We start from the raw sequence: 26,081 nt of genomic DNA, 5'->3' as shown, positions 1-26,081 counted from the left end.
CCAGGTCCTCAGCGGCGTGAGGCAGCAGCCCTAACCCACTGCACCACCATGCTGCCCCCAGCTCTCATCTCCATGACTATGCCGTGCCTTCCCTCAGTAACCTCTTTCAGCCCTACAGCGCTCCTGTGCTATCTGCATTATTCTTGTTCTAGCCACTTGCACATACTGCATTTCTATTACCTCCACATCCGGCATCCAGGTTCTAAGCCCTGGAATATCCTTCCCAACTCTAACAATTTCCTCCTTCAAGATGCTCCTTAAAACTGCCCTCTTTAAGCTAAGCTTTTAGTCACCCCTCTTAATAACTCCTCCTTTGGTTTGATGTCAATAGTGGCCTGATTACATGCCTGAGAATCCTCAGGATGGTTGAATACATTAAAAGGCACTATATAGATGCAATTTTTGTTGCTATCAGTGTTGCGTAGTTACCAGTGCTCCTAACTATTCAGGTATATCAAAACCATGAACACAGACACACCCTTTTCTTACCGGCAAAGATCTGAAGTAAAGAAGAGAAGGGTATCGTTTTTAGTTACTAATGGGTGGAAGGAAGTACCATCAGTCCCATTGATCATATTGCACGCGTCCGTTGTCCACCAATCCAATGAGCTAAAGATGAAATCAGGGAGGTGGAAAAAAAGAGAAAACAAAAGGAAAGAAATCTTGCATTACAACTGTAATTAAAGGAACGGAAACAATCATCAATATGCATGACATATCCTACTTTTACAAACTGATCTTTATATTGCATCATAATCAACACATGTAATTGATATTTCCACACATTAACCCATTTCAATTTGGTAGCTCCAAATATTCTACTGTAGGTTGATTAGTCAAAACATAACCCTCGTTTCAGGTTTCCCGAGCAGTAACCTTTTGTTTAGATTTGGACATTTTTAAAAACTTCAATAGGTTTTAATCTTTAATTGGAAATCAAAAAAAAAGTACTTACTTGTTACCTCTCCATTCAACGATTCGAGTAAAATTTTTATAGTTTTCTTGTCCCGTGAGAAAAACATATTCACCATCGTCTGTCCCATTCATCTAAAAACACAATGTATTAGAAAACGGGACTGTAAAGCAAACTAGTACACAAGTAGATGAACTGACCCCCATTCATAACATAATTTAAATAAGTCAACATTCACACACCAAACCGCCCCCCCCCGCAACACAAAAATCAATTAAAATACCAATAATGATTCATGAAACAGAGCAGTGTACAAACTCGTCTGGTCAATCCACAGGAAAATACACATCTTAAAAATAATATACTCTGGCCAAGGAATAATTGGGGAAAATGGAATTTTTCTTTTTAAAAAAATAAATAAATTTAGAGTATCTAATTATTCTTTCCCCCCCTCCCCCCCCAAAATAAGGTGCAATTTAGCGTGGCCAATTCAGCAACCCAGCACAGGAATTCTTAATGGTAGCAGTGGTTAGCACTACTGCTTCACAGCACCAGGTTCCCAGGTTCGATTCCTGGCTTGGGTCACTATCTGTGCGGAGTCTGCATGTTCTCCCAGTGTCTGCGTGGGTTTCCTCCGGGTGCTCCGGTTTCCTCCCACAAGTCCCGAAAGACGAGCTGTTGGGCAATTTGGACATTGTGAATTCTCCATCAAGTGTACGCGAACAGGTGCCATAGTGTGGTGACAAGGGGATTGTCACAGTAACTTAATTGCAGTGTTAATGTAAGCCTACCTGTGACAATAAAGATTATTATAATAACTTTTTAAAGGAAAACACTATTCAACCATGCGAATGTCAAGAGCCCATCATGAATTCAGTTTTAATCTACTACATTCAAAAAGTACTGCAAAGAAAAGGCATCTTTCCCAGTCCCATTTCCCACACAGTGGTGGACAACTCAAAACTGATCTTGTTTTTTAAAAAATTTAGAATAGTCAATTTTTTTCTCCAATTAAGGGGCAATTTAGCGTGGCCAATCCACCTACCACGCACATTTTGTTTGGGTTGTGGGGTTGAGACCCACACAGACATTGGGAGAATGAGCAAACTCCAAACGGGGGTGGGATCAAACCCAGGTCCTCAGTACAGTGAGGCAGCATTTTTAACCACTGTGCTGCCCGTATCATTCTTTTAATGTGTTCCAAGTTCTGCTGCAAAACATATTGTTGATGTACCATCAATTCGACTCAAGACACATTTAGGATCCGAACTGTGGCTTTAATCAGCTAGTTGTTAGCCCGGTGGTCGACTACAGAGAATGGTCGACCGCCGGGAACACTGGGTACTTATGCCCTGCTTTGGAGGCGGGGCCTACTTGCCCCTCGACCAATTGGAGAGCAGTCACATGACTAGTCCCAACCAATCGGACGAGAGGCACATGCCCAGCCAGAGCCAATAGGAAGCCAGTGCTCTGCACCAATGGCAGTGCTCATATCCATACCACCACAATTGTTTCAATGCCATTTTCCTATACAAGAAATACAGCTCATCGCCGACGTCCTGTATGCAATCTTACGTGTCTATTTTTCTTCAAAGTTATTTTGACCACATAGTGGCCAACAGCACAAAAGATCTAATTATATATAGCACTGGGAAGTTTCCCAAAATGTCAGTCAAGTCAGCAGTACTAAACAGGCACTGAGCCACCATACATTAAATGGGGGGGGAAAGAGGAGGATATCAGATCATAGTCAATATCTAAAGAGAACACTGACCATTGACTTGTACTTTGTCACAAAAACTGGATTTGAAAAGTTCCCAGGGTTTTTCTCCCAAAATATTGGCTGAATTGCTGTGCATTTTCAATTCACATCGCAGATTCCTAACCGTGACAGTTCATCACCATTCACACGAGGTTAAGTGCAAGTATGGCTTACCTTGTAATAGAGCCCAAAGTAATCATCAACTTCCCTTTTGAAGAAATGGATACTCGAAAGGACAGGATCTTTGTAACCCCAAAGCAGCTCATGTACTGTTCGTGTTGTAAAAAGACCCGCCCCTTTGAGCATAAACAGAGCTTCGGCCAGTAAAATATAGGAACTGGAATATTTTGCCATATTCATTATAGTCTGTTTACAAAGAAGAAACAAAAGTATATCAATTCAAACAGGGGCTAAATAAAAAAAATAAGCTCTCATACATAGCTGACTTTGGAGTTTTGTTTCTGTATAGCTCCCTATGAAATAGGATAAATTATGCCTCGAGTCCTCTGGTCATTGGCAGAGGGAGTGGAGTGGTAGACATCCTTCAGATGCAGACAGGGAAAACAAAATGTGTAGACCAGTTATGACACATTCTTCCTCCTTTGAACTGCCACAGGCGAGCTAGCACACCCCACCCAAGTCAATCACAGGAGTTTCAAGGGATAATTGGCAGGATTGACCAGGGCTCTGAAAGGATCACTGTTGGAAGCCTCAGCTATTCAGTATATTTATTCACAGCTTAGATGCTTAGACAGAAAACCATATCTTGAAACTTGCCAATGACACAAAGAGAAGTGAGCGTTACAAACAGTGTAGGTGGAAGCATAAAGAGATATTGAAAGGTGAACGGACTAAACTATGACAATAGCATTTCAGATGCGAGGCCAACCACTTTGGACCTAAAGAGCAGAGAACAGGCTGCGTCCTAAATAGCAAACAACTAGAAATAGATGCATCTGAAGAACTTGCAAGTCTAGGCACATAGGTTATTTAAGTGTCACAAAAAAAAGCACAAACAAATAAGCAAAAGGCTAATGGAATCTAGAGGAATAAAATATGAAGAGCTAGAGGTCATTCTTCAGCTATACAAACTTGAGCACCCGGAGGAAACCCTCGCAGACCTGGGAGAACGTGCAAACTCGACACAGATACCCAAGGCCGGAATCGATCCCGGGTCCCTGGCATTGTGATGCAGCAGTACTCACCACTGTGCCCCCATGCTGCCCCTCCAGGGACAATCTCAAGCATTTGGTAGCCTATTGGCTGCTCAACTCGATTAGAAGTCCCAGTGTTGTGACTTAAGAGTGGCAGCTAGGAGGGAGTAGGTCGCACATTTGGTGGCTCCCGCCTCAGCCGGACTTTTGGACCTTTTTCCCAACATTTTTTGCGTTTTTGAGCGCGGAACTGGAAGGCAATAGTACTCAGGCACAGGACTCATACAGAATTGTATGGACCTAAGCCGGAGGGACCGTAAACAGCAGAAGAAGTGGTCGAGTAAGGGCGCAGTGGAGGCTGTGAGAGGGACCAGCATGGCTGGTGTTCACGGCAAGGAGCAGACAGCCCAGCCCACAATGGAGCAGCTGCTGCAGACTATGCAGGAGGGCTTTTTGGCTCTGAAGCGTGACAACCTGGAGCCGCTACAGAAGTCGATTGACCAGATGAAAAATGTTAGAGGGTTAAACGGGCCAGTAAGTGTGTTTGCGCATCTGCGGGTTCTGAAGGCGGACATAGTCATGCTGCATGAGAAGCACCTAAAAGTGGCAGACCAGGTTAGGTTAAGGAAGGGCTGGGCCAGTCAGGTCTTTCATTCGGGGCTTGATTCTCAGACGAGGGGGGTTGCGATCCTGATTACTAAAAGGGTACAATTTGAGGCGGAGGGCACATTCGTGAATGGGGGTGGCAGGTTCGTTATGGTGAGGGGTAAGCTCGAAGGAGTGGGAGTAGTCCTGGTCAGTGTGTATGCCCCTAATTGGGACGATGTGGATTTTATTAGGAGGATAAAGGGGAAGATCCCCGACTCGTGAAGCTGATCATGGACAGGGACTTTAATACAGTCCTGGACCCGAGCCTGGACCGGCCATGTTCAAGAACGGGCAGGTTGCCAGCGATGGCAAAGGAACTGAGAGGGTTCATGGAGCAAATGGGGGAGAAGATCTGTGGAGATTTAGCCGGCTGACGGCGAGGGAGTTCTCGTATTACTCCCACGACCACAAGGTGTATTCCCGAATTGACTACTTTGTGGTGAGTAGGGACCTGCTGGCCGGAATGGTTGGGGGCAGAATACTCGGCAACTGCCATATCGGACCATGCTCTGCACTGGGTAGACCTGCAGTTTTGTAAGGACAGCTTTCAGCGCCCACCATGGAGGCTGGAAGTTGGATTACTCGCGGACGAGGCAGTGTGCGAGAGGCTGAGGAAATGCATGCAGAATTACCTGCAGGTGAACGATACTGGAGAAGTCTCGGCAGCGGTGCTCTGGGAGGCACTGAAGGCAGTAGTGAGAGGGGAGCTGATCTCAATCCGGGCGTACAGGGACAGGACAGACAGGGCAGAGACGGACCGACTGATTAAGGAAATTCTACGGACGGACAGGAGTTACGTGGAATCTCCGAGGCCACAGTTACTCAGGAAACGACAGAGGCTGCAGGCCGAATTTGGGGTGCGGACTACAGGCAAGGCTGAGAGCAGCTTAGAAAGGTAAAAGGCACGATTTATGAGCATGGGGAGAAGGCCAGTAGAATGCTTGCGCAACAACTAAGGAAGAGAGAAGTGTCTAGGGAAATAGGGAGGGTAGTGGATAACCCGGCAGGGCTGAACAAGGTCTTTAGGGACTTTTATAGGAAGCTGTACACTTTGGAACCCCCCCAGGGGACCCCGGGGGGGAGAAAGAGATGAGGCGATTCCTGGGCGGACTGACCTTTCCAAGAGTGGGGAGGGGGGAGGGGGTTGGTGGATGGACTGGGGGCCCTGGTCAGGATCAAAGAGGTATTGGTTAGACTGAAGGTCATGCAGTCGGGTAAAGCGCCGGGGCCGGACGGGTACCCGGTGGTATTTTACAAAAAATTTGCCGGGATAGTGATAGTGGGGCCGGTGCTGGTCAGGGCCTTTAACGAGGCAAGAGACAGAGGAGTTTACTCCCGACGATGTCGCAGGCCACCATCTTGCTTATTCTGAAACGGGCCAAGGACCCGGAGGCTTGTGGGTCATGCAGGCTGATCTCTTTGATCAACGTAGACGCCAGGTTATTGGCCAAGATCTTGGCGACCAGAATTGAGGACTGTGAACCACGCCCATATCTTTTGGGCATGCCCAGCACTGGGGGAGTTTTGGAAGGGGGTAGCAAGGACGGTGTCGAGGGTGGTGGGATCCAGGGTCAAACCAAGTTGGGGACTCGCAATTTTTGAGGTTGCAGTGGAGCCGGGAGTGCAGGAGGCGAAAGAGGCCGGTGTTCTGGCCTTTGCGTCCCTAGTAGCCCAGCGGAGGATCTTGCTTCAATGGAAGGATACGAGGCCCCCAAGCGTGGAGGCCTGGATCAATGATTATGGCGGGGTTTATTAAATTGGAGAAGGTGAAATTTGCCCTGAGGGGATCAGTACAAGGGTTCTTTAGGCAGTGGCAGCCTTTCCTGGACTTCCTGGCGGAACGGTAGGGAAATAGGCCGGCAGCAGCAGCAACCAGGGGGGGGGGGGGGGGGGGGGGGGGGGTTTGGTTCGGTGGGAGGGAGAATTGTGTACATGGGTTTGTTGCATGTGGCGGGTGTTATCTCTTTCCTTTTTGTTGCTTGCTTTTTTTTTTGTGTTTTAGTAGTTGCTTTTTTTGTTGGGTGGTTGTTGTTCTTGGGTTTTTACCATGATTGTTTTGTTAATACTGTTTTGTTGTTTATATTTTGTGAAAACCTTAATAAAAATTTTTTTTTTTTTTTTTTTTAAAAAGAAAGAAAGAATTGAGGACTGTGTTCCTGATGTAATTGTGGAGGACCAAACCGGGTTCGTAAAAGGGAAGCAGCTGATGGCCAACCTAAGAAGGCTGCTCAACGTGATGATGCCCCTGGAGAGTAGGGAGGTAGAGATAGTGGTAGCTATGGATGCTAAAAAGGCTTTTGACCAGGTCGAGTGGGATTATCTGTGGAGGTGCTAGGACGGTTCGGGTTGGGGTTCATCGACTGGGTTAGGCTATTATATCAGGCCCCGGAGACGAGTGCAAGGACGAACAGGATGACATTGGACTACTTTGGACTGCACGGTGGGACAAGATAGGGCTGCCCTCTCTCCCCACTGCTGTTTGCGCTGGCCATAGAACCGCTGGCAATTGCACTGAGAGTCTCTGGGGCTGGAAAGGGCTGGTCCGGGGGGACGGAACATAATGGTGGGGATGGATGGTATTATGGAAATCCTGAGGGAATTTGGCCGGTTCTCAGGATATAAATTGAACGTGGCTATGAGCGAGATGTTTGTAATTCAAGCGAGGGGGCAGGAGAGTAGGCTGAAGGGGTTGCCATTCAGGCTAGTGGGGGAAAGTTTCCGATATTTGGGGATACAGGTGGCACGGGACTGGGGCAGGTTGCATAAGCTCAACCTGTCCCGACTGGTGGAACGAGTGAGGGAGGAGGTCCGGAGGTGGGGTGCGCTCCCGCTGTCATTGGCGGGGAAGGTGCAGAATGTTAATATGACGATTCTCACACGGTGTTTGTTTTTCAGTGTCTCCCCAGCTTTATCCCGCAGTCCTTCTTTAAAGGCGGAATAAAATTATTCTGGGATTTGTATGAGCAGGGAAGTCCCCGCAGGTGAAGAGGGTGATGCTTGAAAGGAACAGAGAAGGGGGGCTGGCGTTGCCGAACTTCAGCAAACTATTATTGGGTGGCCAACATAGCGATGATAAGGAAATGGATGGTGGGTGCGGGGTCGGTTTGGGAGCGGATGGAGGCTGCTTCGTGTAGGGGCACTAGCTTAGCAGCCCTGGTCACGACGCCTCTGCCGCTTCCGCCGGCACGGTACTCCACCAGCCTGATAGTGGTGGCAGCTCTTCGGATCTGGGGCCAGTGGAGGAGGCATTTAGGGGAGGTAAGAGCATTGGTGTGGACCCCAATCTGCGGCAACCACCTATTTGCCCCGGGGAACATGGACGGGGGGGGGGGGGGGGTATCGACTGTGGAGGAGGGCGGGGATTGTGAGGATGATCACCATCCTCACAATCCCCGCCCTCCTCCACAGTCGATACCCCCCCCGTTCATGTTCCCCGGGGCAAATAGGTGGTTGCCGCAGATTGGGGTCCACACCAATGCTCTTACCTCCCCTACATGCCTCCTCCACTGGCCCCAGATCCGAAGAGCTGCCACCACTATCAGGTGGAAGGGAGCTTTCCGAGCATGAGGGCGCTGGAGGAGAAGTTTGGGCTGGCGAGAGGGAACGACTTTGGATACTTACAGGTGCGGGATTTTGTACGCAGACTGGTGCCGTCCTTCTCGCGTCTCCTGCCGAAGGGGAGGCAGGAAGGGTAGTTTCTAGGGGAGAGGTGGGAGAGGGTAGAGTCTCAGACACCTACAAAGAACTAATGGGAGCTGAGAATACGCAGACCGAGGACCTGAAGCTTAAGTGGGAGGAGGAGCTCGGGGGGTAGCTGCGAGACGGTATCTGGGCAGAAGCCCTGAGCAGAGTAAACATGACCGCAACATGCGCCAGTCTCAGCCTGATCCAGTTTAAGGTCGTGCACCGGGCCCACATGACGGGGGCCCGGATGAGCAGATTCTTTGGGCTGGAGGATGTGTGCAAATGTGCCGGAAGGCCGGCTAACCATGTACACATGTTCTGGTCATGCCCTGAACTCAGGGGTATTGGCAGGGATTCGCAGACGTCATGTCCTGGGTATTGAAAACTGGGGTGGTAATGAGCCCTGAGGTGACAATCTTTGGGGTTTCGGAGGACCCGGGAGTCCAGGAAGAGAGAAAGGCCGACGTTCTGGCCTTTGCTTCCCTGGTAGGCCGGCGACGAATACGGTTAGTATGGACGGACACAAAGCCCCCGATGGCTGAGGTATGACTATCGGACATGGCGCGCTTTCTTGGCCTAGAGAAAGTAAAGTTCACCTTGAGGTTCGCCTGAAGGTGGCAGCCATTTATTGACTTCTTCGCAGAGGAGTAAGCGTCAGCAGGGAGGGGGGGGGGCTAGAGGAGAGTAGAGTAGAGTAGGGGGATATTGAGGCAGGTCTGTGCGTGAACAGAGGTGTGGTTCACACTATGTTTAATTTGTGTCTTGACTTTTTGTTTGCACTGTACAATGTCACTTTTGCTATATGCCTAAAATACCTCAATAAAATTGTTGGTTTAAAAAAAAAAGTCCCAGTGTCAAAGGTTTGGAGCACAGCCGCAGGTCTCAACATTCACCTGTTTTTTTTAATGTGAACACAGACTCAACCTGGAGTTCCCAAATTAGGGAAGCTGGTTCCACAGGTGCAGTGCCCCTAAATACCTCCCTTTCGATAAGGTGAAGTTTCAGCACTGAAATCCAAAGGTTATTTCCGAAATATTTCTGGCTAAAAATATCCGTTGAAAATCAAAAACAGCTCAAATTTCAAAGTTTATCTCAAATACATGCAAGTTAATCTGATTGTATCTTGGCATGTCTGCTGAATAGAGTTTCAAAAAAGCAACTCACCACAACTGGAATATTCACTGTCCTAATTAAGTCAGTTGTAGGATTTCCTTTAGACAACTCGGGGACAAATACATAGGTCTTAGAGGTCAGCGCAGACACCATTTTGTCACCATCCAGAAACGTCACATTTTCTTTCGGTTTATACTCTCTGAAAGATTATGCCAAAGCTGGTTGTTACTTAAAGTAAGAATTAAGGGACAAAAACATATAACCACTCAAGCAGCAGGTACAAAGCCCTCTCCCCACCAAAACCCACTTCATCAAGCTTGGTGCCTCAGTGGGTTTAGCCAGCCTTGTGTTGGTGTCACACTGACACAGTAAGGTGGGATGGGGATAAAGGTTGCACTCACTCATCGCTTTTCACAATTTCCGCACACGGGAAAGCACTGCTATACCAATTAAATTACTTCTGAAGTTTATGTCATAGCTGCTGTGCCTGCCCACAAAGCAAATTTTACCAGGGAAAACAGGAGATAAATGAGAAGTTCATTTGTTACGGTGGAGTTCGCTGAGGCGTGAATGCTAGCCACAACACAGGCGTACATACAAAGTGCGGCAAGATCTTTTATGGCCACCAAAACAGGTATGGAAACCCTCTGTTTAATGTTTTGTGGACACGGTGCACCTCTGACAATATTACACTTCTTTACTTCTGCAATGGATTTTCAGCCTAGAGTTGTCCTGAATGTTGTCCTGGAGCTGGGCATAGACTGACCACGCAAGAGGGCATTACAAGAGTAAGTGAGCATGTGTGGAGAGCGAGAGAGCCCAAAAAGCAGTGGGGGACGGCAGGGTTCAACAGATAGACAACTGTGTTCGGAAGGAAATCAACTTGACAGCAGAAGGAAACGGGTAAATGATTATTGGGGAGTATTGCCTCATGTATCCTGTTGAATTCGGTAATATATTAGCATTGTGAGGTTTAATTAGTAGAAGCGGTAATGATTACAGATAGTGCAGCTAATTAGGAGCAGCAGGGCTGATTAACTATACATTAAAAAAAGTAAACAATTAACACATGATGAAGATAGCACGGTCGGTGATGTGTTACAACTGCAAAATGTGGAAGCTCATGGACACCAGTGTGATCCAGGGCAAATACATCTACAGTGCAGCTCGAAAAGCTTCAGCTCAGTCATTGAGCTAGAGTCAGGCGCCGTGAGGCATCGGGGAAGGCGAAAGTTACATGGACACTTAAGGAGGCAGTTGCACCTCTTGGGATAGGCAGAGCTTTAAAAGTTAGGCAGATATAGGGACTCGGCATGTAACGATGGAGGAGCTTCAGTCCTCAGACTTGTCCAACAGGTATGAGGTACGTGCTAGCTGTGTGAATGAGAAGGACTGCAAGGTGAATCAGTGGACTGACTATGATGAAGAGTGCCATTCAAGTGAAGTGAAAAAAGAATGTGGTACTGATAGGAGACAGCAGAACCAGGAGGAAAGATACTGTTCTCTGTAGCCATGACCAGGGCCTTTAAATGTGCTGTCACCGGCTTGGTTCCAGGATTAAGGATCTCTTGTCACGGCTGGAGAATCCAGCTGGTATGATCTACATGGGAGCCAACGACAGAAAAACATTATTTCTGGTTCTACCCAAAGGAACTTGAGGAGTTCTGGTCCAAAATGAAACACCGAACAAAGGTAATCACCTCTAGATTGTTATCTGAGCCACAGGCCAATTGGCATAGGGTCATGCAGATTAGAGAATTAAACGCATGGCTCCAAAAGTGGTGTTGGAAGAAAGGGTTTTGCTTCATGGGATAATGGCATCAGTATTCTGGAAAGAGAAAGCTATTCTTTTGGCATATGTTCGACTTGAATCGGCTAGGACAAGTGCCCATGCCAAATGTATAACTAGGGCTGCAGAAAGGTTTGGGTTGAAGGAGATTTAGAAATCCGAAGAGAAAAGCCGAGGCATTGGAACAACATAGGGGCAGCACGGTAGCATTGTGGATAGCACAATCGCTTCACAGCTCCAGGGTCCCAGGTTCAATTCCGACTTGGGTCACTGTCGGTGCGGAGTCTGCACATCCTCCCCGTGTGCGCGTGGGTTTCCTCCGGGTGCTCCGGTTTCCTCCCACAGTCCAAAGATGTGCAGATTGGGTGGATTGGCCATGATAAATTGCCCTTAGTGTCCAAAATTGCCCTTAGTGTTGGGTGGGGTTACTGGGTTATGGGGATAGGGTGGAGTTGTTGACCTTGGGTAGGGTGCTCTTTCCAAGAGCCGGTACAGACTCGATGGGCTGAATGGCCTCCTTCTGCACTGTAAATTCTATGATAGCAAGTTGGACAAGACAAGAACAGTGGGAAGGAGAGTTTAACAAAAATTGTACATGCACAAAAACAGCCATTGCCACAATTGTACATGAACAAAAACAATGAAATTCTTAGTTGGGCCATACTTGGAATATAGTGTTTAATTCTGGTCGTCACACTACCAAAAGAATGTGGAGGATTTGAGAGGATACACAAGAGATTTACCAGGATGTGGTCTGGTACGATGCACAGTGGTTAGCACTGTGTCTCACAACTTAAGGATCCTGTGTTCAATTCCGACTCATACAGGCCAATCTCCCTGATCAATGTGGATGCCAAGCTCCTGGCGATTAGAATTAAGGACTGCATACCAGGGGTGATTGGGGACGATCAGACAGGGTTTGTGAAAGGCAGGCAGCTGACAGCTAACTTGAGAAGATTGCTTAATGTAATCATGATGCCCCCGACGGGCAAGGAGGTGGAGGTGGTGGTGGTGGCAATGGACGCGGAGAAGGCCTTCGACCGGGTGGAGTGGGACTATTTGTGGGAGGTGCTGGGACGGTTTGGGTTCAGGGAGCGTCTGGTTAATTGGGTCAGATTATTGTACCAGGCCCCACAAGCTAGTGTTAGGACAAACATGGTAACGTCAGAGCATTTCAGACTGCATCGCGGGACCACACAGGGTTGCCCACTCTCCCCGTTGCTATTCGCGCTGGCCATAGAGCCGTTGGTGGTTGCGTTAAGAGCTGCGAAGGGGTGGAAGGGAATGAATAGGGTGGGGGGGGGGGGGGGGGGGGGGGGGGGGGAGGGAGCGAGAGAGAACATAGAGTCTCTCTCTATTCGGACAACCTGCTCCTGTACATGTCGGACCCACTGGCCGGGATGGAGAGTATACTGGGAACATTGAGGAAGTTCGGCCAGTTTTCAGGGTACAAATTAAATATGGCCAAGAGTGAGATGTTTGTGGTGCAGGCTAGGGGCCAGGAGAATAGACTGAAGGAGTTGCCATTTAGGCTGGTTGAGGAAAGTTTCCGGTACTTGGGGATACAGGTGGCACGAGACTGGGGCAGGTTGCACAAGTTAAATTTGACAAGAGTGGTGGAACAAATGAAGAGCGAGTTCCGGAGATGGGATGCACACCCGCTGTCACTGGCGGGGAGGGTGCAGACTGTAAAGATGACAATCCTCCCTAGATTCCTGTTCATCTTCCAGTGCCTCCCGATATTTATCCCACGGTCCTTCTTCAAGAGGACTGGCAAAATCATTAAGAGCTTTGTCTGGGCAAGAAAATCCCCGCGAGTGAAGGCGGCGATGCTTGAAAGGAGCCGCAGCGAGGGAGGGCTGGCTTTGCAGAGTCTAATTGACTACTACTGGGCGGCTAACATAGCCATGACAAGCAAGTGGATGGTGGGTACGGGGTCTATCTGGGAGCAGGTGGAGGCGGCTTCATGCAGGGGCACCAGTTTGGCAGCCCTGGTCACTGCTCCCCTACCGCTGTTGCCGGCCAGGTACTCCACCAGCCCGGTAGTGGGGGCGGCCCTGCGGATATGGGGCCAGTGGAGGAGGCATGTAGGAGAGGTGGATGCGCCTGTCTGGACTCCTATATGTGATAATCATCGATTTGCCCCCGGGAACATGGATGGAGGGTTTCGAACATGGCGGCGGGCGGGGGTGAGGAGTGTGGGCGATATGTTCCTGGATGGGAGCTTTGCGAGTTTGAGGGGCTTGGAGGAGAAATTTGGTCTGGTAAGGGGAAATTACTTTAGGTACTTACAGATGCGGGACTTTGTCCGCAGACAGGTCCCATCCTTCCCACGCCTCCCGCCAATGGGGATCCAGGACAGAATAGTCTTTGGGGGAGAAGCAGGAGAGAGTAGAGTCTCGGATATTTACAAGGTGGTCATGAAGGGGGAAAGAGTCCCAGACAGAGGAACTGAAACTCAAATAGAAGGAGGAGCTTGGCGGGGAAATGGAGGACGGGCTGTGGGCAGAAGCCCCGAGTAGGGTAAACTCAACCGCAACATGTGCCAGGATCGGCCTGATTCAATTTGAGGTCATTCACCGGGCCCTCATGACGGTAGCTCGGATGAGCAAATTCTTTGGGGTAGAGGATAAGTGCGCAAGATACGTGGGAGGACCAGCGAACCATGTTCACATGTTTTGGGCATGACCCTGCTGGCATGGAGGGACTCAAAACCCCTGAAGACCGAACTATGGCTAGTTTTCTGGGTATGGAAAAAATTAAGTTCGCCTTGAGGGGATCTGTACTGGGGTTCGCCCGAAGGTGGCAACCATTCATCAACTTTTTCGCGAGAGAGTGAACATCAGCGGGGGTGGGGGAAGAGATTAGAGTAGAGTAGGAAGAATAAATAGGCAGGCAGTGTCTATGGGAGAGGAGCGGGCCTGTGCAGTATGGTTCGATTGAGGCGTTGGTTTTACATTGGTGTTTGCATATTTTTGTCTTTTTTGTTCTGTTTGATATCTGTAACTGTTTACAATGCCGTAAAATACCTCAATAAAATTGTTTGTTAACAAAAAAAAAAGGTGAAAAATACCTTGAATGCGGCCAGTGGTCAGGGACAGGAAGGTGTGGCTGCGAGTGAGGCAGGTAGAGGGATCCAGGAGGTAGAGTTGCAGGAGCCTCAGTCCCTGAACTTTTCCAAGAGGTTCGAGATTCTTGCTCCCTGCGTGGACGGGAACGGGAACTGCAGGGAGGATGAGCAAACTGACCACAGCATCGTGGTACAGGGAGCCGTTCCAAGTGGGGGCGAAAAAAGAAATGTAGTCGTAATTGAGGATAGTATAGTTAGGGGCGTTGACACTCTTCTCTGTGTCCAGGATCGAGAATCCCAAAGGTTGAGTTGCCTGCCTGGTGCCTGGGTTCGGGATATCTAATCTGGGCTCAGAGAGTGGGATGGTAAAGATCCAGTTGTCGTGGTCCACGTTGGTAACAATGATATACGTAGAACAGGAACAGAGATTCCGCTAAGGGAGTATGAACGGCTAGGAGCTAAATTAAAAAGCAGAACCAAAAAAGGTAATCATCTCTGGATTACTATCTGAGCCACGAGCTAATTGGCACAGGATCAATAAGATTAAACAAATCCATGGCTCAAAGATTGGTGTGGGAGGAATGGGTTTGAATTCATGGGACATTGGCACCAGGACTGGGAAGAGGGGATGGTCGTCATCTGAATCATGCTGGGACCAGAGTCCTGGTGAATCATATAACTAGGTCTGCAGATAGGCTTTAAACTAAATAGTGGTGGGAAGGGGGGCAAATGTATGGAGAATTAGTAAATCAAAGTTAAAGGGGAGGATAGAAGTGCAGGTTAATGATGAGGACTTTCAAGAGCTCAGGAGAGGTTAGTAAAGTTTCCAGACCGCGTAATAGAACAAACCGTATAGAAGGAAACTAACCTCGGGCAGAGCAAAAAAGGTGACAAGTATCAGAAGCGAGGTGTTCAATGCAGGACTGGGGGTGTTGTACCTAAATGCGTGCAGTATACGGATAAGGTAAATGAGCTTGTTGCACACATTGAAATTGGCGGGTATGATGTTGTGGGAATCACAGAGACGTGGCTGCAAGGGGATCCGGGCTGGGATCTAAATATCAAAATATGTCCTATCAAAAGGAAAGGCAGATGGGCAGAGGTGACGGGGTTGCATTGTTAGCAAGGAATGAAGTTAATCGATAGCAAGGAGCGATATAGGATCAGAATCTCTGTGGGTAGAGTTGAGGAATCGTAACGGTAAAAAGACCCTGGCGGATGTTCTGTACAGGCCCCCTAGCAGTAGTCTGGATGTGGGGCAGAAAATAAAGAAGAAAGAAACGGCATACAAAAAAGGCAATATGTCAATAATCATGGCGGGTATGATGTTGTGGGCATCAGAGACGTGGCTGTAAGGGGACCACTCCTCAGTCCCATTCCTCACTACTGCCCCAGTCCTCCTGCCTTCAGAAACACCTCCTTCTACCGTCTCTGGAGCTGTAGGTCATCCTCAACTTAGCTGGATACACAACGCCAAACTGCACACCACTATTATACAGTGCCATTTTCACTCAGCCAAAGGCTGCCCACCTCCTCGTCAACTCCACAGTAATATTGAGGAAGCAGGGGGGCTGCAGAAGGACTTGGACAGGCTAGGAGAGTGGGCAAAGAAGTGGCAGATGAAATACAATGTGAAAAAGTGTGAGGTTATACACTTTGTAAGGAGGAATGAAGGCATAGACTATTTCCTAAATGGGGAAATGCTTAGGTGATCAGAAGCACAAAGGAACTTTGGAATCTTTGTTCAGTATTCTCTTATGGTTACCGTGCAGGTTCAGTCAGCAGTTAGGGAGGCAAATGCAATGTTAGCATTCATGTCGAGAGATCTGGAATACAAGAGCAGGGATGTACTTCTGAGGCTGTATAAGGCTCTGGTCAGATCCCATTTGGAGTATGGTGAGCTGTTTTGGGCCCTGTGTCGAAGGAAGGAGGTGCTGGCCTTCGAAAGGGTCCAGAGGTGGTTCACGGGGGGGGGGGGGGGGGGGGGACGACTAGAACCAGAGGTCACGCTCTCAGACTAAAGGGGCGATCCTTTCAAATTGAAATGAGGACGACTTTCTTCAGCCGGAGGGTGGTGAATCTGTGGAACTCTGCCACAGAAGACTGAGGAGGCCAAATCAGAGTGACTTTAAGACCGAGATAGATAGGTTCTTGATCAATAAGGGGATCAGGGGTTATGGGGAGAAGGCAGGAGAATGGGGATGAGAAAAATATCAGCCATGATTGAATGGCGGAGCAAAGTCGATGGGACGAATGGCCTAATTCTGCACCAATGCATTATGGTCGTATAGTTTGCTTTGACGATGCAATGAGAATAGTGGATGAAGGGAAGCCAGTAGATGTCACACCTGGATTTCCAAAGAAATTTAATACGCTGCCACTCAGAAGGTTAATAGACGAAATAAAGGTTCATGGAGTTGGGAAGGTGGGGGGCAATATATTGCATGGATAAGCGATCAGTTAACAGACAGGAAGCAGAGAGTGGGCATAAATGGGGCATTTTCAAACTGGCAGATAGTGAATGGCGGAGTGCCACAAGTATCAGTGCTGGGGTCTCAGCTATTTAAGATCTGTATTAATGACTTGGATGAAGGGATAGAGAGTAGTACTGAAATCTGTTCATGATACAAAGCAGCAACTGGATAGGTACACTGTGAGGAGCACATTGTAGCTGCAAAGAGATAAAGACAGGTTAAGTGAATGGGAAACATGATGGCAGATGGTTTATCGTATAGGGAAGTGTGCAGTTATTCAATTTGGTTGTATGAATACTGTAGTGTGCTTTTTAAAAAGGTACAAGGCATTTTAAGGGTTGATGTTCAAAGAGCATTGTTCAGTAAATACAGAAAGTTAGCATGCAGGTACAGCAAGCAATTAAATGTGGCAAATGGAATGTCAGCCTTTATTGCTTGGGGACTGGGATAGACGAGTAAAGAAGCCTTTACAGGGTTTTGGGGAGAACGCATCCAGAATACAGTGTGCAGTTTTGGGCACATTTAAGAAACAATATATTTACATTAGAGGTAGTACAGCGAAGGTTCATTAAATTGGTCCCTGGGGTGAGGGGATTCTCGTATGATCAGAAGCTGAGTAAGTTATCTGCAGGAATCAGAGGCGATTTAATTGAAACCTACAAGATGTTGAAGGGGCTTGATAGGGTAAGACAGAGATTGTTCCACTGGTCAGGGAACCTAAAACAAGGGGGTAGTCTCAGGATAAGGGTCCAATTAAATTGGACTGAGATGAGGAGAAATTACTTCAACTAAAGGGTTCTGAACCTTTGGAATAATCCTTTACCCCAGAAGATTGTGGATGCTCCATCGTTGAATGCATTTAAGGCTGGGACAGTCAGATTTTTGGTCTCGGGCAATTACAGGATATGGGATCAAGCAGGAAAGTGGAGTTGAAACTCAGGGTAAGCCATGATCACACTGAATGGTGGAGCCAGATTGACAGGCTGTATGGTCTATGCCCGTTCCTGTTTCTTCACTCTAGTCTACGCCAGATTGCCTACCTCATCCTGGGTAGCAGCCAAAAAACAAAAATCGGCCCAAATGCCTGGATTAGGGAAGTCAGGGAATCAAAATAGCAGTGTTTTCCAATTTCGAGAGTGTGGTGGAAGGCAGACAATGCTTGGAATCAAAAGCACAGTTTAAGGAAAGACCATAAAGAACAATTTTAACTGCAGCATTGGAGACAGGGCCGGATGGGGGCAGACTTATGTGGCAGACATTTGGATTTAGAATTGTATCAAACTAAAATCAGACTTGTCGACTGTATCAGACTAACACGTCTAAATTCACTGAAGAGTGGCAAGAAGGAAAATTCTGCCAATACAAAATCTTGTAAAGTTTCAACATTCACAGCAAATGTGTTTCCTGCTGTGTAAGTATCACAAGACCTACGAAGTAGGCTTTGGTTCAAGGCATGAGTCATGAAAACTAAGCAGCAAAGTTCACTTCACTAAAAACAAAAGTTAATTGTAAACCAGTTAGCCAGATAATCACCAACACTATGTTAATGTAGCAACCGCTCTTAAGCATTTTAATTTCAGCTTTTACACACATATTAAATTCAATCAGGCCTAATCGTTCTAATTTTCAGAAGCTGGAGAAAAATACAAGTAGTTAAGGAAAAGAAAGAAAACAGAGGGAACACTGCCTCAGAAGATGATTAATGGCAAAGTTCAGACACAAATGATGGGACCATTTAATTGGATGTAAACTTGGGGATTTTGCATTATTTTACTGAAGAAGCGAGAGAAATACAAGGATTAACTGTGTAATGGAACGTAGGAACAGGAGTAGGCCATTCAGCCCATTAAGCCTGTCCCACCATTCAATGAGATCATGGGTGATCTGCGGCCTAACTCCATATACCTGCATTTGGTCCATATCCCTCAAATCTTTGCCCAACAAAGATCTATCTCATATTTAAAATTAACTGATCTAGCTTCAACTGCTGTTTGTGGGAGGGAATTCCAAAACGCCCTTTGAGTGAACAAGTTCTACCTAACATCTCTCCTGAATGGTTTAGCCCTAACCTTTAGATTATGCCCCCTAGTTTTAGAATCTCCCACAGTTTACCTTTATTTACCCTCTTTCCCCGTTAATATCTTGAATACTTCAATCAGATCACCCCTTAACCTACTAAATTCTAACGAAAACAGATCTAATTTCAGTAATCTCACCTCTTACCTCAACCCCTGTAATCCAGATACCATTTTTGTAAACCTACCTTGCACTCCCTCCAAGGCCAATATATCCTTACTAAGGTCTGGTGCCCAGAACTGCTTACAGTACCCCAATTAGCGTCTAACCAGGGTTTTGTAGGCTGCAGCCATATATTACAATCCTCAAGATATAAAGGCTAGTGTTCCATTAGCCTTTTTGATTATTCTCTGCACTTGTTCCTGGTATTTTAAGGACCTATGTAACTGAACCCCCAAGTCTGTTTGGAAATCCCCTGTACCTAACCTCTTTCCATTTAGAAAGTACTCTCCTCATAGAATCAGAGAATCCCAACAGTGCAGAAGGCCATTCGAGTTTGCACCAGCCCTCTGAAAGAGCACCCTACCTAGGGTCAGGCCCCAATCCTATTCCCATAACCCTGTAACCTCACCTAACCTTTTTGACACCAAGAGGAAACTTAGCATGGCCAATCCACCTAACCTGCACATCTTTGGACTGTGGGAGGAAACCGGAGCACCCGGATGAAACCCACGCAGACATGGAGAGAAAGTGCAAACTCTACGCAGCCAGTCACCCAAGGCCGGAATTGAACCCGGGTCCCTGGCCAGTGAGGCAGCAGTGCTAACCACTGTCCAAGGTCATCCCGTTTTGGTCCAAAGTGGATAACTTCACACTTACTTACATTAAATTCCATCTGCCACAATTTTGCCCATTCACCTAGTTTGTCAATATCCCATTCAATCTTATGCTACCATTCAGGCGGTCTACAATGCCACCTAACTTTGTATCATCCAAAAATTTGGATATATGACTTTCTATTCCATCATCAAAGTCATTAATGAATAATTGAGGTCCCAACAAAGATCCCTGTGGGACACCACCACTAGTCACCTCCTGCCAATTAGAGTAATTATCCATTATCCCAAACAGCAGCAGCCAGAGCAGTGGTACCACGGCTGGCTCTAACGTTCAGCAGGGAGGTTCAAAGCGCAGAAGAGCAATAGTCATAGGGGACTCTATAGTCAGGGGCACAGATATGCCCTTCTGTGGACATGAGACACTCCAGGATGGTATGTTGCCTCCCTGGTGCCAAGGTCCAGGATGTCTCCGAACAGGTAGCGGGCATCCTGAAGGGGGGAGGGCAAACAGGCAGAGGTCGTTGTACATATTGGTACTAACGACATAGGCAGCAAGGGGCATGAGGTCCTGCAGCAGGAGTTCAGGGAGCTAGGCAGAAAGTTAAAAGACAGGACCTCTAGGGTTATAATCTCACCCTCACGCGCCAGTGAGGCTAGAAACAGGAAGATAGAGCAGCTAAACATGTGGCTAAACAGCTGGTGTAGAAGGGAGGGTTTCCGTTATCTGGGCCACTGGGTGCTCTTCCGGGGCAGGTGTGACCTGTATAAGGAGGACGGGTTGCATCTAAACTGGAGAGGCATAAATATCCTGGCCACGAGGTTTGCTAGTGTCACACAGGAGGGTTTAAACTAGTATGACAGGGGGGTGGCACTGGAGCAATAGGTCAGAAGGTGAAAGCATTGAAGGGGAACTAGGGAATAGGGCCAGTATGGCTCTGAGGCAGAGCAGACAGGGAGATGTTGCTGAACACAGCGGGTCTGGTGGCCTGAAGTGCATATGTTTTAATGCAAGAAGTATTACGGGTAAGGCAGATGAACTTAGAGTTAGGATTAGTACTTGGAACTATGATGTTGTTGCCATTACAGAGACCTGGTTTTTTTTTTTATAAATGTTTTTTATTCAGTTTTCATGTTTTATATTGAACAAATTACAAATTGTTAGAGAGAAAAAAAAAAGAACACGCAAAAATCAACATATATATTTACAGGTAAGCATCTTCGTAGTAATAACTGTGGCCTCCCCCCTTTAGCCAGCATACATATTTTACATTCCCCAACATGTTTATTGGCATTTATTTAGTTTGGTTTTGGGCCTTAGCTGGCCATCAAACCCCCGTAACGAACCCGTAGCCCCCCCCCCCCCCCCCCCCCCCAACCCCGGCTACCTTCCCCCGACTATTCTTCCTCTTGTACGTTGGCCACAAACAGGTCCCGGAACAGTTGCATGAATGGCTCCCACGTTCTGTGGAAGCCGTCGTCCGACCCTCGGATGGCGAATTTGATTTTCTCCATTTGGAGAGAATCCGAGAGGTCGGACAGCCAGTCTGCAGCTCTGGGCGGTGCTGCTGACCGCCAGCCAAACAGGATTCTACGGCGGGCTATCAGGGAGGCAAAGGCGTCCGCCCTCCTCCCCAGGAATAGATCTGGCTGGTCTGAAACCCCGAAGACCGCCACTATCGGGCATGGCTCCACCCTCACCCCCACCACTTTGGACATAGCCTCGAAGAAGGCTGTCCAGTACTCCACAAGTCTGGGGCAAGACCAGAACATGTGGGCGTGGTTGGCCGGGCCTCTTTGGCACCGTTCACATCTGTCCTCCACCTCCGGGAAGAACCTACTCATACGGTTTCTCGTTAAGTGGGCTCTATGTACCACTTTTAGTTGCGTCAGGCTGAGCCTTGCGCACGTGGAGGTGGAGTTGACCCTATGCAGTGCTTCGCTCCAGAGTCCCCACCCTATCTCCATCCCCAAGTCGTCCTCCCATTTCCTTCTTGTTGCGTCCAGTACGGTGTCGTCCCTTTCTACCAGTCGGTCATACATGTCGCTACAGTTCCCTTTCTCTAGGATACTTGCGTCCAGTAGGTCTTCCAGTAGTGTCTGTCGTGGCGGTTGTGGGTACGTCCTTGTCTCCTTTCGTAGGAAGTTTTTGAGCTGCAGGTACCGTAGCTCGTTCCCCCCGGCTAGCCGAAATTTCTCTGTCAGTTCGTCCAGTGTTGCGATCCTGTCGTCCGTGTATAGGTCCCTGACTGTCAGTGTCCCCCCGTCCTGCCTCCACCTTTTGAAGGTGGCGTCAGTCAGTGCTGGTTTGAACCTATGGTTGTTGCAGATGGGAGCCTTGTCCGACATTTTGTTCAGGCCAAATTGCTGCCGCAGTTGGTTCCAGGATTGGAGGGTGGCTGTCACCACTGGGCTGCTGGAGTGTTTTTTGGGTGGGGATGAGAGTGCTGCCGTGGCGAGGGCCCGGAGGGAGGTCCCCATGCAGGAGGCCTCCTCCGCACGCACCCACTCGGCTTCTGGCTCCTGGATCCATCCCCTTACTCGTTGGCTGTTGCCGCCCAGTGGTAGAATTGTAGATTCGGGAGGGCTAGCCCCCCCCCCCTGGATTTTGTTTTCTGTAGGACCTTCTTTGGGATCCTAGCATTCTCTCCCCTCCCCCCCCCCCATACGAACGCCATGATAAGTTTGTCCAGCACTTTGAAAAAGACCTTGGGGATGTAGATCGGAATGGATCTAAACAGGAAGAGGAACCTGGGCAATACGTTCATTTTGATCGTCTGGACTCTTCCTGCGAGAGAGAGTGGGAGTGTGTTCCATCTTTGCAGGTCCTTTTTTACTTCCTCCGCCAGGCTGGTGAGGTTCCATTTGTGGATCCCTTTCCAGTCATGGGCTATTTGGATCCCCAGGTAGCGGAATTTATGTCGGGCTTGTTTGAACGGCAGCCCCTTTAGTGCTGCCCCCCCCTTGCTGGTGTACTGGGAAGATCTCGCCTTTGCTCATGTTGAGTTTGTAGCCCGAGAAGGCTCCAAACTCTTTCAGAAGCGAGATGATTCCGTCCATGCTGCTTTGTGGGTCCGAGATGTAGAGGAGCAGATCATCTGCATAGAGTGAGACTCTGTGCTCTCTGCCTCCCCTTCGGATCCCCCTCCAATTTTTTGCTGCCCTGAGCGCAATTGCTAGCGGTTCGATTGCTAGTGCGAACAGCAGCAGGGCAGTGGGCATCCTTGTCTGGTGCCCCTGTGCAGCTGGAAGTATTGGGAGTTGGTATTGTTGGTCTGTACACTTGCCATGGGGGCGTTGTATTGGAGCTTTACCCAGGAGATGAACCCTGTTCCAAGCCCGAACCGCTCCAGTACCTCTAGGAGGTATTTCCATTCGACTCTGTCGAAGGCCTTTTCTGCGTCCAGGGAGACGATCACCTCTTGTGTTCTCTCCCCGGAGGGGGTCATTATCACGTTCAGCAGGCGCCTGATGTTCGAGGTGAGCTGTCTACCTTTGACGAAGCCCATCTGGTCCTCTGTGACCACCTCAGGTACACAGTCTTCTAGCTTTTTGGCTAGGATTTTGGCGTCTGCGTTCAGCAGAGATATGGGTCTGTATGACCCACATTCCGTTGGGTCTTTGTCTTTCTTAGGTATCAGCGAGATTGAGGCCTGTGCTAACGTGGGTGGCAGTGTGCCCCTAGCTAGCGAGTCTGTGAACATCTCCCGCAGGTGCGGGGCCAGCGCTGTCGCAAATTTTTTGTAGAAGTCCGCCGGGAATCCATCCGGTCCCGGCGCCTTCCCAGTCTGCATGGAGCTTATACTGTCCATGATCTCTCCCAGTGCTAGTGGTGCTTCCAGATCCCGTTTTCTGCCCTCTCCCACGACTGGTATGTCCAGTCCATCAAGGAACCGGTTCATCCCAGCCTTCCCCGTTGGGGGCTCTGAGGTGTACAGCTCTTGGTAGAAGGCCTTGAAGGTTTTGTTAATCCTCTCTGGTTCAGTTTCCAACATGCCTCTGGTACCCCTGATTTGCCCAATTTCTCTGGTGGCTGCCTGCTTTCTCAGCTGGTGTGCCAACAGGCGGCTGGCTTTGTCTCCGTGTTCGTACAGGGTCCCGCGTGCCTGGCGGAGTTGGTGCATTGCTTTCCTGGTGGAGAGCAGGTCAAAGTTCCTTTGTAGTTCTTTTCTCTCCGCCAGGAGCTCTACGGTCGGGGCCTCGGAGTATTTACGGTCTACCTCCAGTATGGAGTCGACCAGCTTCTGCCCAGCCACCCTTTCCTCCCTATCTCTTTGCGCTTTGAAGGCAATGATTTCCCCTCTTAGTACGGCCTTAAGTGCTTCCCAGAACGTGGAGGATGATACCTCCCCGTTTTGGTTGTTCTCCATGTACTCCGCTATGGCCCGCGCTATCCTTTCGCTGAAGGCCTTGTCAGCTAGTAAGGCACCGTCCAACCTCCATGTGGGGCGCTGGGCCCTTCCCGTCTCCAGCCGCACGTCCATGTAGTGTGGGCCGTGGTCTGATATCACAATTGCGGAGTATTCCACTTTGTCTATCCCTGGAAGCACCGTTTTCCCCACCACAAAGAAGTCAATTCTGGTGAACACGTTGTGTACTGGGGAGAAGAAGGAGAATTCTTTCTCCCCCGGGTGGGCGAACCTCCAGGGGTCCACAGCTCCCATCTGCTCCATAAAGTGACCGAGTTCCCTTGCCATGTTTGAGGTTTTCCCCGTTTTGGGGTTTGATCTGTCCGTCTTTGGGTCCTGTACACAGTTGAAGTCCCCCCCCATGATTAGTCGATGCGTCGCTATGTCCGGGATTTCTGCCATGGTCTTTTGGATGAAGCTCGTGTCGTCCCAGTTGGGCGCGTACACGTTGACTAGGACTACCGGCGCCCCATCCAGGGCCCCGCTGACCATGACATACCGCCCCCCTGGGTCTGTAACCGTCTTTGTTGCCCTAAACATTGTCCTCGTGCCAATCAGTATCGCCACCCCCCTGGCCCTTGTCCCATAGCAGGAATGGTAGGTTTGTCCTAGGGAGGATTAGGCAGCCATGGCTGACAAAGGAAGTCAGGGAATGCATCAAGGCAAAAGAGAGAGCCTATAATGTGGCAAAGAGTAGTGGGAAGTCAGAAGATTGGGAAGGCTACAAAAACAAACAGAGGATAACAAAGAGAGAAATAAGGAAGGAGAGGATCAAATATGAAGGTAGGCTAGCCAGTAACATTAGGAATGATAGTAAAAGTTTCTTTAAATACATTAAAAACAAACGGGAGGCAAAAGTAGACATTGGGCCGCTCCAAAATGACGCTGGTAATCTAGTGATGGGAGACAAGGAAATAGCTGAGGAACTTAATAAGTACTTTGCGTCCGTCTTCACAGTAGAAGACATGAGTAATATCCCAACAATTCAGGAAAGTCAGGGGGCAGAGTTGAATATGGTTGCCATCACAAAGGATAAGGTGCTAGAGAAACTAAAAGGTCTGAAAATTGATAAATCCCCGGGCCCAGATGGGCTACATCCTAGAGTTCTAAAGGAGATAGCTGAAGAAATAGTGGAGGCGTTAGTTATGATCTTTCAAAATTCACTGGAATCAGGCAAAGTCCCAGAGGATTGGAAAATCGCTGTTGTAACCCCCCTGTTCAAGAAGGGAACAAGAAAAAAGATGGAAAATTATAGGCCAATTAGCCTAACCTCGGTTGTTGGCAAAATTCTAGAATCCATCGTTAAGGATGAGATTTCTAAATTCTTGGAAGTGCAGGGTCGGATTAGGACAAGTCAGCATGGATTTAGTAAGGGGAGGTCGTGCCTGACAAACCTGTTAGAGTTCTTTGAAGAGATAACAAATAGGTTAGACCAAGGAGAGCCAATGGATGTTATCTATCTTGACTTCCAAAAGGCCTTTGACAAGGTGCCTCACGGGAGACTGCTGAGTAAAATAAGGGCCCATGGTATTCGAGGCAAGGTACTAACATGGATTGACGATTGGCTGTCAGACAGAAGGCAGAGAGTTGGGATAAAAGGTTCTTTTTCGGAATGGCAACCGGTGACAAGTGGTGTCCCGCAGGGTTCAGTGTTGGGGCCACAGCTGTTCTCTTTATATATTAACGATCTAGATGACGGAACTGGGGGCATTCTGGCCAAGTTTGCCGATGATACAAAGATAGGTGGAGGGGCAGGTAGTATTGAGGAGGTGGGGAGGCTGCAGAAAGATTTAGACAGTTTAGGAGAATGGTCCAAGAAGTGGCTGATGAAATTCAACGTGGGCAAGTGCGAGGTCTTGCACTTTGGAAAAAAGAATAGAGGCATGGACTATTTTCTAAATGGTGACAAAATTCATAATGCTAAAGTGCAAAGGGACTTGGGAGTCCTAGTCCAGGATTCTCTGAAGGTAAACTTGCAGGTTGAGTCCGTAATTAAGAAAGCAAATGTAATGTTGTCATTTATCTCAAGAGGCTTGGAATATAAAAGCAGGGATGTACTTCTGAGGCTTTATAAAGCACTAGTTAGGCCCCATTTAGAATACTGTGAGCAATTTTGGGCCCCACACCTCAGGAAGGACATACTGGCACTGGAGCGGGTTCAGCGGAGATTCACACGGATGATCCCAGGAATGGTAGGCCTAACATACGATGAA

At 48.3% G+C, this 26,081-nt stretch overlaps 1 protein-coding gene across 1 annotated transcript in view; it reads right to left on the bottom strand.

Annotated features, from left to right (window-relative positions):
• The window catches only part of LOC119963108 (lysosome membrane protein 2-like), a 117,083-nt gene that overhangs the window by 43,080 nt on the left and 47,922 nt on the right, over positions 1–26,081 (bottom strand). The window contains exons 3-6 of the mRNA XM_038791709.1: positions 9,326–9,473; positions 2,850–3,041; positions 956–1,047; positions 490–609 (exon numbers count right to left, since the gene is read on the bottom strand). Of these exons, the coding sequence (XP_038647637.1) occupies positions 490–609; positions 956–1,047; positions 2,850–3,041; positions 9,326–9,473 (552 nt within the window). The remainder of the gene's footprint in view (positions 1–489; positions 610–955; positions 1,048–2,849; positions 3,042–9,325; positions 9,474–26,081) is intronic.

This window comes from Scyliorhinus canicula, chromosome 3, assembly GCF_902713615.1.
Source record: "Scyliorhinus canicula chromosome 3, sScyCan1.1, whole genome shotgun sequence".
Classification (NCBI taxonomy): domain Eukaryota; kingdom Metazoa; phylum Chordata; class Chondrichthyes; order Carcharhiniformes; family Scyliorhinidae; genus Scyliorhinus; species Scyliorhinus canicula.
This window is presented reverse-complemented; position numbering and strand designations above follow the sequence as displayed.